Source organism: Poecilia mexicana, unplaced genomic scaffold, assembly GCF_051168715.1.
Source record: "Poecilia mexicana isolate PSO_F unplaced genomic scaffold, ASM5116871v1 scaffold_2, whole genome shotgun sequence".
In the NCBI taxonomy this organism is placed as follows: Eukaryota; Metazoa; Chordata; class Actinopteri; order Cyprinodontiformes; family Poeciliidae; genus Poecilia; species Poecilia mexicana.
Genome location: NW_028263371.1, coordinates 5,873,169 through 5,885,679, shown reverse-complemented (window position 1 = coordinate 5,885,679; position 12,511 = coordinate 5,873,169). Strand labels below are relative to the sequence as shown.

The window sequence follows — 12,511 nt, the reverse complement described above, 5'->3', positions numbered from 1 at the left end:
TGTTGAAATTCCAGTGAATTAATGACCGTAGAGCTTCCAGGCACAATAGAGGGACGCCTGAAGACGGGACACAGAATCAAGAGACTGAAAACAGGCACCACATGGCTCATTTGGAGAGTAGGTGCATCATATGCAGAGGCTGCACTTGTTCCCGGTTCAAATTCATCTGCTTTTCATTTTTAGCCAAAGTAACGAGCCACTGTTGAAGGTCCAAAGTATTCTGCTGTATTACATTGGATGTGATTGTAAATGTTTGACTGGATTGGATTTTAATGAATTTAGAATTGGATTCTAATGCGCTGTATATACTTTGAAGTTGTTTGAGAAGTGTAATGAAATGGCATATTAAGGTATAATTTTTGGGCAAAACAAGCAGATTTCTCTATTGGCTGTGATGAAAGGAAAAAATGTCGTTGTCGGCAGGATTCGAACCTGCGCGGGGAGACCCCAATGGATTTCTAGTCCATCGCCTTAACCACTCGGCCACGACAACTGTTATCATACGTCATCAAATATGGCTTGATAAACCAGATAGTACCACGTGTTTAATCATATTGACTGTATTTGTTCATATGTAATAGCAGCGTTATTGATATTACTCTGTCAGAAAGCAAACTTTAGTTAGCTTGTCTGTTGAGCTGCTATTTATCAAGGATAAGAAATACATTGTCAAATTGTAATTTATCTATGTAAATTTAATAGAAAATAAAAAGGGATAATGCAACTGTGTAAAGAAAAAAAATTACTTTGATATGTGAAAGTGTGAATGGGATAAACTTTAATAAGTTCTTTAAGTCCAGGACAGTGTCGTTCGCTGCGCCGTATGTGACGGTAATGGCGCCGGGGCTGAAAACATACTATGAGAGGTTATTGCAGTACATAATCTACAATATATCTCGCCCACCCGTGTTTGCATCTGTTCATACACACAGTAAACGGCTAGTTAAGTGCACTTAGCGTTAGCATGGATAAGTAATTTTATGAACTACGGCTATTGCGTCTGTTGTAGAATAGAGTCACGTGACCGCGAATTAACTCAGGTTTGGCAGCGTCAAGCTGGAGATGACAGTCACTTCTCCGGAAGAGCTCCAGTAAACATGTTGAAACTTCATAGTTTAAGTCTTCTCCCTATATTGATTTTAATTTGTAGGAGGCATAATACGTTGTTCAAATTGATTAAGTTAATGATTTTCACCATACTGTGCTATTTTCATGACTATTATCAGTTCGTAAACACTAATGGGAAAGAGGCTTACTTCCGGTTTGAACGTTACTGCTTGAGTGTAACTTTACGCAGCTTTGAGGCCTGCTGTGTTTTCAACGGAGGGAGAGTCGAGAAGAAAAATGGCGTCTGCAGGCGACTCGGAGCGGGACACCGGCCATTCAGTTTAAGCTTTCCTCCTTTAAACTGAGCCCCGGGCTCTGTGGGGACCTATTGGGAACCGTCGCCGGACCCGCTATTTTCGTCCTCCCAGTTTTTCTCCGGAGTGTGCGCCTCTTTCGAGCACCGAGATTGAAGCGGAACATAGTAGCTTCTCTCCTACAATGAGGGGGAGAAGAGGAAGGCCGCCCAAACAAGCAGCCGTGATGCGGGAAAGCTCACCGGGGCCAGTCCGGGGCTCTCGGGGTGGCAGGACCAGAGGGATGCGTGGACGGGGAAGAGGCAGAGGACGGGGCCGGGGACGAGGAGGAAGTGGCGGTGTTTGCAGCATCGGTTCCGTGGAGGTGGATACTGATATCTCCGGCCGAGAGAACTTTCATTCGTCGCGGGGCCGTAGGAAAGTTGGAGCCTCCATAGCAGCGGCTGCAGCGGGATCGCGGGGCAGAGGAAGGGGTAGGGGGTCCAGAGGTGGCCGCGGCAGTAGAGGCGGAGTGAGGCGACCTCAAACCAAGGTGGTCTACGACGACAACAGCGACGAGGAGGATGATAATTTAAGCTACCGTTCTGACGAAGACGAATTGAACGACAATCCGTCGTCGGATCTAGAAGATGAGGAGGCCTTGGGAAACGAGTCTGACTATCTGGAGGACCTACCAGATGATGAGGATGCCAGCTACTGTACTGAGAGTAGTTTCAGAAGCCACAGCACGCTCGGAAGCACCCCAGGTACGTAGGTCTGCAAGTGCACGCAGTTAAGGAGAGCACGTTTGCAGCACTGAAAGTGTAAATTTTATTTTTAGCTCAAAACAGAAACGAAGCCGCATTGTTCAAAATGGAGCTGGCACTCAGAAACGGGCCTTTGTTTACCGTGTGCTCTACGGTCCGCTATCCTACAAATCTGACCCCACTCTCCGAGGGGTTTTGGTATTTTTAACTTTTGTCAAATCAGCACATGTTTTGTTTTTGTTTTGAAAGTGAACGTGCTCGTGCTGATTTTACTTCGCGTTCGCTCGCGCCTCGTCTTTAATATGTTTACATAAGCGTGAAGAGACAGGATGTATGAACTCTCTCCTACACTTTATATGCATTCCATAGATTTATATACAGTAAATATCATTTATTGAAATTTATATTTTGCAGCGTAGTAATTCTCTGGGCGTTGTTTCTAAGTTTAGCTTACAGATTTAAATGCATTTAAGGTTCTTCATAAAACTTAATTACACTTCGCAAAACAGGTGTTACGGGTAGAAAATTGTTTCGCTATAATTTTATTTTCACAATACCTAACAGTACATACTGTTACGAACTTTGCTTTAGATTCCATTATTCAGTTTTATGGACGGCTTGATTCTATACACGATATTTAAAGCCGGGCATCTTTTTCCCCCCCACATGTGGCAACCTCTAATTTATAAAGCGGCGCACCGTAACCATAGTGACTGTGTGAAAGCTTGCCTTTTTCACGTGGACAGTTATGGACACTTGCGTTGATGAAGGTGCAGCAGCGTAATTAAGACTATTTTACGTAATATGGTATTTACTATGTGTAATTACATCAAGTAATTACAAATGAGTTTTCTGTGACCTAAATCCTTTTTTAAATAATTTTTCTGCGACACGTGATTTCTGTTTTCTTTCTGTCACACTTCACCACAGGAATAGATGCATTTGAAATGGTTCAGGGATTACACATATTCTCTCCCGTTCCAGCGTGACCAGGATGTCTGATTTATTTTTATATTTTTGATGTATATGTTTATGTATTTATACCTAGGCCTGTCAGGATAGCACATTTTGCTGGAAGATAAATTGTCCCAGAAATGATTGCGATATTGTTGTTTAGAGACCATTTTTAAGTAATGTAATGGTAATGGCATAAAAATGCAAGAACACATTGTTGAAGGTCAATAACCTTTAAATTCTAACACTGGACCTCTGATATTTTAAATGGAGAACATTTAAAATATCCAAAATAAGTAAACAGAACAACAGAAACAGCAAATAAAATGAAATTGAAGTCTCTAGGCTAGTTGAGACCAAAGCACCAGACTGAAAACTTTTATCATCTGGTTTTTAGTAAAAAAGAGAAACGATAAATCATGTAAATAGAAATTATTGAGCTTGCTTTAATTTAGCAACCGATTAATTGATTTATTGTTTATCGTGACAGGCCTTGTCATACTCAAGTATCATGACTTTATGAGAATATTATTTAAACCACAATGGTTATTGAAAAAGAATAGCCTTCGTCAGCAGTGAGGCCACAAAGGTTGGTTGCACCCACCTTTATTACTACATTCAAATATCTAATGAAGGGCATATTGACAGGTGGGCTTAAACTATTCATTCACCTGACAGATTCAGACTTAAAGTAATGTTTTATTTTGACTGGCATATTTCTTTTGGCTGAAATTTTTGTTATGAAGAATCAAAAGTATCAGTGGAGACGGGTAACAGTCTTATTAGGCGTCTAATCAGATCTTTTATTTTGAGACACATTTTACTTATGGAAATTGCAGAGAAGATGCATCGTTTTGTTCCAGCCTGTTTGGCATAAATGTTCCTGTTTTCTGTGAAGTCTCACCTGCAGCATATCACTTTCTCTGTTCTCATCCATAAAACCCTAAAACACTCAGCGGCAGGTGGGGGGTATTTTTAGCCCAGCTCATGCTTAGGTGATAAATAAAATTAGGTGATAAACTCATCTCAACTGTTTGGTAACACAGTTGATCGGGGCCCTGACTTGGAAAATACCAAAATATGTTAGTTTTAATTATTTTTAATAACAATGATGTTATTTTTGCTATATAGATAGCTGTTTCCTCTTACTTTGTCTCCCATAAGACACTGTAGAATATTTTGATGTGACTCACTTTTGTTTTTTTTTTGGCCTGTCATGATAACAAATTTTGCTGAATGACAAATTGTCCCAGAGATGATTGCGATAAACGATAATAATGTTGTTTTGAGACCATTTTCAAGTAATACAATAATAATGTCATAATAACGCAAGTACACCCTCTCAAATATCAACATACTTTAATTTAGTAAAGAACACTTAGCACTGAATCTGGAAGATATTTTAAATATAAATAAACAAAAACAAACATAAATGGATTATGAAGTCTCTTTATTTATTTATTTATTCACCAATTAGTGCACAGAAAACAAACATTACAGTCCAACAAATAGAAGCATTGATCTCTGTTAACAAAATTGCCTTTCAAAAAATATTAATCATCCAAATGAAAAGTTTTGAGTTCATTTTAATTTAGCGGCTAATTTAGTTATTCCTTATTGTGAAAGGCTTTCTTTTTTTCAGCATTTACCTGTTTATTAAAATGTAACTAAGGCAACTGCAATCACTCATTGATTTTGCTGCATGTATGAAGAGGCCCTTAGCATTCAGGTATTGCAGTGTGTAAGAAGGCTACCTTTGGTTTGGCATCCTAACGTTCTCCCTCCTGACGACTCTCTTTTTCCTCGTTGCAGGTCGGAAAAGGAGTCGCGCTCCGCGGCCTCGCTCTCCGCTTCTTGAGGCAAAGGACATTCCCCCCTTGGAGCTTCCCAAGTCCTCCGAGGACCTCCTGGTTTCTACCTCGCAGCTCCTCAACGTGTCCGCCGTCTACGAGGTGCTGCGCAACTTCGGCACGGTGCTGCGCCTCTCGCCGTTCCGCTTCGAGGACTTCTGCACGGCACTGTCCAGCCAAGAGCAGTGCACGCTGCTGGCTGAGACCCACATCTCTTTGCTCAAAGCGATCCTTAGAGAGGAGGACACGTCCAACACCACGTTCGGTCCCGCTGACGTCAAGGACTCGGTTAACTCCACGCTGTACTTCGTGGACGGCATGACCTGGCCGGAGGTGGTGCGGGCGTACTGCGAGAGTGACTCGGAATACCGCCACATCCTGCCCTTCCTGGAGAACGAGGACTACCCGTACGAGACGCTGGAGAGCAAAGTGAAAGTCCTCCAGTTTTTGGTGGACCATTTCTTGGCGACCAACATCGCCCGCGAGGAGCTGATGTCGGAAGGTGTGGTTGCGTACGACGACCACTGCAGGGTGTGCCACCGGCTCGGCGATCTGCTGTGCTGCGAGACGTGCTCGGCCGTTTATCACTTGGAGTGTGTGAAGCCTCCCTTGCAGGAAGTGCCGGAGGACGAGTGGCAGTGCGAGGTCTGCGTGGCGCACAAGGTGCCCGGCGTGGCGGACTGCGTGCCTGAACTGCAGAAGACCAAGCCCTTTCTCCGTCAGCTGCCACTTGGCTTTGACCGGCACCATCGTAAATACTGGTTCTTGAATCGCCGGGTTGTTGTGTAAGTTCACAGTGTTCATGAGCAGCGATCTGTTTTCTAAATTCAGGTAGGATTCAGAAGAGACAATGATTTCAATGTTGCACACTGTAAGTAGGATGTATCAAAGCACATCAAAGTTATTAGTACTACTTGCAGAAATAAATTTTGGTAAAGAAAATATTCTAAACACAAAACTGAACAGCAAAATTATGCATACACCTCGCAGATTTTTGATGTTAAGGTGACCTTGAGTGCCAAGAAAAACACTGACAAATAACGTGATTTAAAATTTTGATTTAAAATTACTTTCCCTTTACCAGAAACATTATTTTTGATAGGAAATTAGATGGATTTCTGTCAAAACGACAGTAAAATATTGAACAAAAAAAAAAAATTACATTTAGTTTTTAAAATGCCACGTCTAAAATGATTTGATATGATCTGGTTTAACTCAGCCCTTTGGCTGAGCCGTTCCAATGAACCTTTCATACAAGAACATGTTGGAAAAATTAAATACTTTAAACCTAAATCTGCCAGCGGTATGACTAATGTTCGGGTTATGTTTTTGTTTTGCTGTATCCAGCTGCGTAAAGTTCTTGGAAATTGAGATTGGAGCAGATGTGTGCAAGGCAAGAGTCTCCAAAAACTTTCAGTGTTTCCCATAATTTTCTGGCTAACAGGGCATCCGGTTTTCCTCAAGGTTGGATTTTTCCATTCTGAGATTTTTAGGGACTGTTGGCCAATTAGGAATAATCTACTGCAGGTTCTTAGCTTGATGGAGTAGCTTTAAACAAACAGAAAATGGTCACCTTCTGTACATCAAAACATATGAACCTCTCTCTGCTTTTTGTTAAAGTTGAAAAAGGAGGACGCCAAAAAAAAACTGTATTTTTTTTATTAAGTATTAATGTGCTGTTCCTCCATTGATCATAACAACTAGAGATGCACTAATCGGCCTCTTCTGACCAATACCAAAGGGCTCCAATAAGGACATTAGACTACATTTTGCTGCCAGTTCATTGGTGGACTCTGTAGTTTTGAATCCAACAAAACATGAACAACAAATATAACCCACTTTAGACATTAAAGTAAATATTCCTAACTAAAACAAATGTGGCTAAGAACATGCTGTTGGTTGATGCTTCAATCGACAAATGGAAGTGAGAGTTCTTTGTTTTAGTGCATTTACTAAATAACAAAATGTCAGCTTTTTCAGTGTTTGGCCTCCTGATCGCCAGTCAGGGCTAATAAATGGAAAATCATCTCATTCTGACCTTTTGTCACAACATTGTTAGTCTGACCCATCTTCTGAGGTATTAAGAAAAGGATGTACAATTTGTTAAATTTAAACAATATATATTATTTCATTTAAAAACAGGTAAACAAACTTCCTTACAAAGATAAACTATGAATGATGCTCAGCTGTGGACTTGATAAAGCTCTACACAAGTACAGGCCATTTACCATTTCACCGTTCTATAAACAAATATAAATGAAAAAATAATATTGTTTTAATCCAACTGTCGTCTCCAGTGAGGAGGACGGCGAGCAAGAAGACAAAGCCATCTGGTACTACAGCACAAAGGTAGAAACTCGGGTTTTTCCGCTCGTACAGAAGTTCGTATTTGTGTTTAGCGCGGAGGCCATCTTGCTTAAGTCTCCCCCACTCTGCGTTTGCCAGGTCCAGCTGGCCGAGCTGATCGACCGGCTGGATAAAGAGTACTGGGAGGCCGACCTGTACGCAGCCCTGGAGGAGATAAGGGACGAGGTGCACACCCACATGGACATCACCGAGGACCTCACCAACAAGGCTCGCGGCAACAACAAGTGTTTCCTCACCGCTGCCAATGGTAAAGAACGGGAAACTCCACAAGCTGGTGGACTTTGTGATTCTTCTTGTCTTTTTCTTAAATTATTTAATTTATGGTATGTTCTCTCAATCTCTCTGTCTCTTATGATGCACAGAAAACCTTTTTTTTTTTTTTTTTTTGCCTTTTTTTCCTTAACCTATATTTCCAAGAGGTGAAACTTCCTGTGTCCACAGACATAGCTTCATTTTGACTAAAGAAAACAATAATTGAACAGTTTATTCCCTCTGGCTTGTCAGCAATATTTCTACACTAAATAAAAAAAAAAAACACACACAAAATAATCCCCTTGGTTCCAAGCAGCACATTATTACTGCAAACTGATATTACAACAATAACTGCAGATCACTTTTCCTGCTGGCTTTAGCATGGGAGCAGTTCTCTTAAGCAGCAGATTTAAAAAAAAAATAATACTAGCCTTCACCTTTTTAGTAGATTTTCCTTTCTGGACTTTCAATTTGACCGTTTCTTAATATTATTTCCCTTCTCTCTTTCCACTCAGATGAAATCTTGGAGCGACTGCGAGCTAAGAAGGAGGAAGAGCTGGAGGAGGTGAAGAGACGGGCGGCCGAAGAGGCCCAGAAGGCGCGGCTGGAGAAACAGAAGAAGGAGCAAGACTTGGAGAAGGGAGAAGAGGAGGCCAAGCCGAAGGATGAAGAACAGGAGGACGGCAAGGCCAAAGAGCGGTCAGTGGAAGACCAGTCAACAAAAGAGGAGGCCGCACAGGAAAAAAACGACGGAGAGAAGAGCAGCGGTAGGTGCTTTAGAAAGAAAATACTCTTGTAGGACCAAATTTGTTTTAGTAGCTGTCTGATAATGGAGCAGTAGTGGATAATATAGCTTAACCTGATGTTGTGTAATTTGGCCATATAATACTTTCTTTATTGCAGAGGTTCCCAAACTGTGGGGCGCGCCCCCTAAGGGGGGCGCCGTGTCATTGCAGGGGGGGCGCGGGAAACCGTCTGGATGAAAAAAACAAAACAAAACATGAACACTGTATGCGCTGGGTTTTTACCTTAGAATGGCCAACTCTCTGTTATTCCTATGTCAATTTGATACAGTAGAGGCTTCCACACTTCCCATATTTGTGTCCTCTGTCACTTTTATCAGCAGTTAAAACTGTTTAATCCGTTGTTAACATGTTGTAACCTGTTTTTCCGAGCCGCCTTTAAACGCAACATGAGCGCTACGACGCTCGCGCTGGGTTTACACCTGTGAAGGAGACCTGCTGCTGCTGGGCGGAGCTACGTAGGTTTGTGTTAGAATCACGGCAGCAAACCAGCAAAACGCAAAGAACTTTTCACAGTTTTTCCCTCCAAACTAACCGTTGAGTTGAGTAAAGCTGCTGGATGCAGGTAATGTTAGCTAAAAGATGACTAGCTAATATCAGTAGAACCTTAAGCTTAACAAGTACCTTGTAGGCTACCGATGTTGGTGTCTATTTTCAGCTACGTACATTCATTTTGCCCCCAAAAAAGTCGATGCTCCCCCCTCATCGTTTCAACCAGACAGCCATTTGTAATCCATGGGGGGGGCGCAGAAAATGTTTGGAAACCACTGGGGGGGCGCAGAAGAAAAAGTTTGGGAACCACTGCTTTATTGGCAGTTTCATATTTCATCACCTTCATGAAACATTTACATTTCACATTATTTCTGCTGCTATTCTACAGAAAGTGAAGCTCCGCCCTCTAGCCAAGAAGGCGGCGGCGGCGGCGGCAGTGTCGGGGATGTACCATCGATCCCGTCGACAGCTTCTCCTTCACAAACCTCCGTCGGGAGCGGCGGCCTGTCCTCCACTGTGGAGGTTCGGCTAGAGCGATGCGTCTTTGAGTCGGCGCCTAACAAAACCGAAGGTACAGTTTAAGTTTAAGTAGGACTATTTTCTTAGTGTATCTGGAACTCCACAAAAGAAATTAACTCTTGGCTTTCTTCTTTTTTAAAAAAAAAAATCATCTATGAGAGTATTGTTTTAGCTGTAAAACAAATAAAATTCATTTTGAGCTTTTCTGGAAAATGTTTTACTTCCACAGTCAGTATCATGAGGAAGAGCTCAAATTGAAATTTCTTAAACCCTCTTTACTCCATCCTCGTCTTCCCTCTTTTTTGTTGTGATGCAATACTCAAAAGGTTTCAGCAGAGGGAGCCAAAGCCTAACTTAATTTTTACTGGCATGAGAAATTGTCTTTTTTCACTGACAGTATATTACTTCCTCGTTTATTCTTTTATTGCATTTTTAATATATTGATTCTCTTCTTAAATAGATGGATAGATGCACTCTATTAATCCTGACATGAAGAAATTCATGTGTCACAGCAGCAATGGGCAACTCACAATTTAAAAAAAAGAATCAAATCACAATGAAAAAGGATCTAAACTAAAAGTTATAAACCATGTAAAAATGTTTTTGTTAATAAGCAAGCTGTGATATTGCACTTAATGAAATAAAATGAAAGAAATAACTTATACATTTAATTATTATTAAAATGTGCACTGCAACAATGCCAGTGCAGAATTAGATATTATTCTGGGTAAAATGAAAAAAATCAAATCAAATCTGCTACCTGTTTCAACATGTATACCATTTATCAGTCAGTGCTAATAGCCTTTTTTTTTCTCCCAATTCCTACTGCGTGAAGGAAACCCAGCATCTGACTCAGTGCCTGTCAGTGGTGACGGCGTCCCCAGCCTGAGTCAGCCCTCCCAACCCTGTGAAGACAACAGCAACAGCAGCGTAGGAGCTGCCGTCGCTGCCAGGGGCCCGGAGCCCCCAGACTTGGCTGATAGATCATCCCAGTCATCCCTGGCGAGCCTCGATGACGCAGGTCCGTCGCTTATAAAGCCATACAAAGCATCATGCTTAATAATAGGGCTGCAACTAACAGTTATTTTAGCAATCGATTATTCTGCCGATTAATCGGATACAAAATATCGGCACGTTCTGCTGATTGTTTTATTTAACCACTTCAGCCTTTTTACACAATATTACAAATACGTTAAAAGATGCAAATAAAAAATGCATTCCTTTTTTTAAGTAAGAAAATAAACATTTTACTGCTTAAAATGCAACAACACAGCTTTCCTTTAGTAAAATTGAAGAGTGTAGAGCTAAAACTACGCCACTCGAGGAGTTTTGGGTGAAACATATTTATAGACAAAGGTGTTTTTATCTTAATTAAAATGTGTATATATATTGTACCATTTTTGCTATAAATAACTTTTTTTTTCCTCAGTCCATATACTCCAGTTAACAATTAATTGATTTCTAAATTAGTTGATGATTATTTCAATTATTGATTAATCATGATTAATCCGATTAATCGTTTCATCCCTACATACTAACTGTCAAAATGTTGCAATGAAAGCTTTTTACTGTCTGAATTTATGTATTCACAATACAAAACAGTATGTTTTACTACGTCGACCTTCTTATTTCTTTGACTAAAACTGCTCGCTGCATTTCTAGGGGACAGCAAAGACTCGACCAACAGCGAGACGGCAGGCGGCAGCAGTAAGAGGTCCTCAGCGACGCGCATGGTGACGCGCCTGAGGAACCCAGAGAGCAAGCTGAGCCAGCTGAAGAGTCAACAGGTCGCAGCTGCTGTTCATGAGGCCAACAGGGGCTTTAAGGAGGGCAAAGAGGTCAGACTCAAACATGGGAGCAATATGATTCGACATATTTTATGTAAGAATGTCTTTGAAGTAGAATATCACGGGAAAGAAAATCTGTTTAAATTCATGAAAGGTGAGAGTTGCGGTTGTTGCGATAGTGTTTTTAAGGTTGCGGTTGTTTCTGCAGGTGTTGGTGGTGAACGCCCAGGGCGACATCACCCGGGTCAGCACACGGAGCAGCAAGGAGGTGGTGATGAAGGGAACCATCAGCCAGTTCTTCAAGCTGGGTCAGGAGGGGAAGTACCGCGTCTATCATAACCAGTACAGCGCCAACGCCTTGGCCCTCAACAAGCACCAGCACAGAGAGGCAAGTGGCGTTTTCGTCATTTCAGCTGTTGTTTCCCGATCAAAGGGGAAAAAATGTCAAATTCTGACTTATGTCCGATTGATTAGTGCATCTCTAATTTAACTTTCTTTTTTGTTTAAATCTGGACAGGACCATGACAAGAGGCGACATCTCTCCCATAAGTTTTGTATGACGCCAGCAGGAGAGTTCAAGTGGAACGGGTCCATTCATGGTTCTAAGGTTCTGACCATCTCCACGTTAAGACTCACCATCATCCAGCTTGAGAACAACGTTCCGTCTCCTTTCATGCATCCAAACTGGGCCTCACACAGGTAAAAACTGGAAAAAGATTACTTTTCTTTCTTTTTTTAACAAAACAAGAGACTTTGTGAGTATCAATCTAATTCTTTAGCTTACAAATAAGGTTCAAATAGAGGCACAATCAAAACCCGGGTGTTTATAGCCAAGTTTAATTATAATTTCTCTTAGAATTTAGGATCATGTAATTGATCTTTAGTGTTTCTTTTCATAGGACCAACTGGATCAAAGCAGTTCAGATGTGCAGTAAGGCCAGAGAGTTTGCTCTGGCCCTGGCCATTCTGGAGTGTGCCATCAAACCCGTGGCGATGCTGCCTGTCTGGAAAGACTCACTGGGTCATACCAGGTAAAGAAATACTACGCACAGAACCTGCCTGGAGTACAGATAAAAGTACCAGAGTTTCAGGGATTTTTTTTTTTTTTAGTCTGAATACTCCACTTAACGATTAATTGATTACTAAATCATTTGAACATTGTTTCCATAATCGATTAATCGTTTCAACCCTACACAGAATATTACACCTTTTCACTTTTCATAATGCAATATAAGCTAAACAAGTTGATATCAGCTAATTAATCGATATGGTTATCTGCTGACAGTTTGTTTTTTTTGTAAGTGAGAAGGAAGCATAGTGCCCTCTTTCATCCAGCTGACCTGCAGTGCTCACCTGCATTTTTTTTTCTATCATCCTAAT

General features: G+C 41.3%; 1 protein-coding gene and 1 non-coding gene across 3 annotated transcripts in view; one reads left to right on the top strand and one right to left on the bottom strand.

Moving 5' to 3' along the window:
• The first annotated feature begins 238 nt into the window (after positions 1–238).
• LOC106903367 (nucleosome-remodeling factor subunit BPTF) overlaps positions 239–12,511 on the top strand; it is a 45,224-nt gene continuing 32,951 nt past the window's right edge. Inside the window, exons 1-11 of one of the 2 annotated variants that reach the window (XM_014967099.2) lie at positions 239–2,107; positions 4,874–5,696; positions 7,209–7,260; positions 7,357–7,525; positions 8,046–8,297; positions 9,214–9,396; positions 10,180–10,365; positions 11,007–11,182; positions 11,340–11,519; positions 11,649–11,830; positions 12,031–12,162. In XM_014967099.2, coding sequence (XP_014822585.2) covers positions 1,546–2,107; positions 4,874–5,696; positions 7,209–7,260; positions 7,357–7,525; positions 8,046–8,297; positions 9,214–9,396; positions 10,180–10,365; positions 11,007–11,182; positions 11,340–11,519; positions 11,649–11,830; positions 12,031–12,162 — 2,897 coding nt within the window. In that variant the 5' untranslated portion in view covers positions 239–1,545. The remainder of the gene's footprint in view (positions 2,108–4,873; positions 5,697–7,208; positions 7,261–7,356; positions 7,526–8,045; positions 8,298–9,213; positions 9,397–10,179; positions 10,366–11,006; positions 11,183–11,339; positions 11,520–11,648; positions 11,831–12,030; positions 12,163–12,511) is intronic. The other variant, XM_088009721.1, reaches the window with a different exon arrangement.
• Positions 412–493, bottom strand: trnas-aga (transfer RNA serine (anticodon AGA)). The gene has a single exon. It is a non-coding gene; the product is annotated as a tRNA-Ser (tRNA).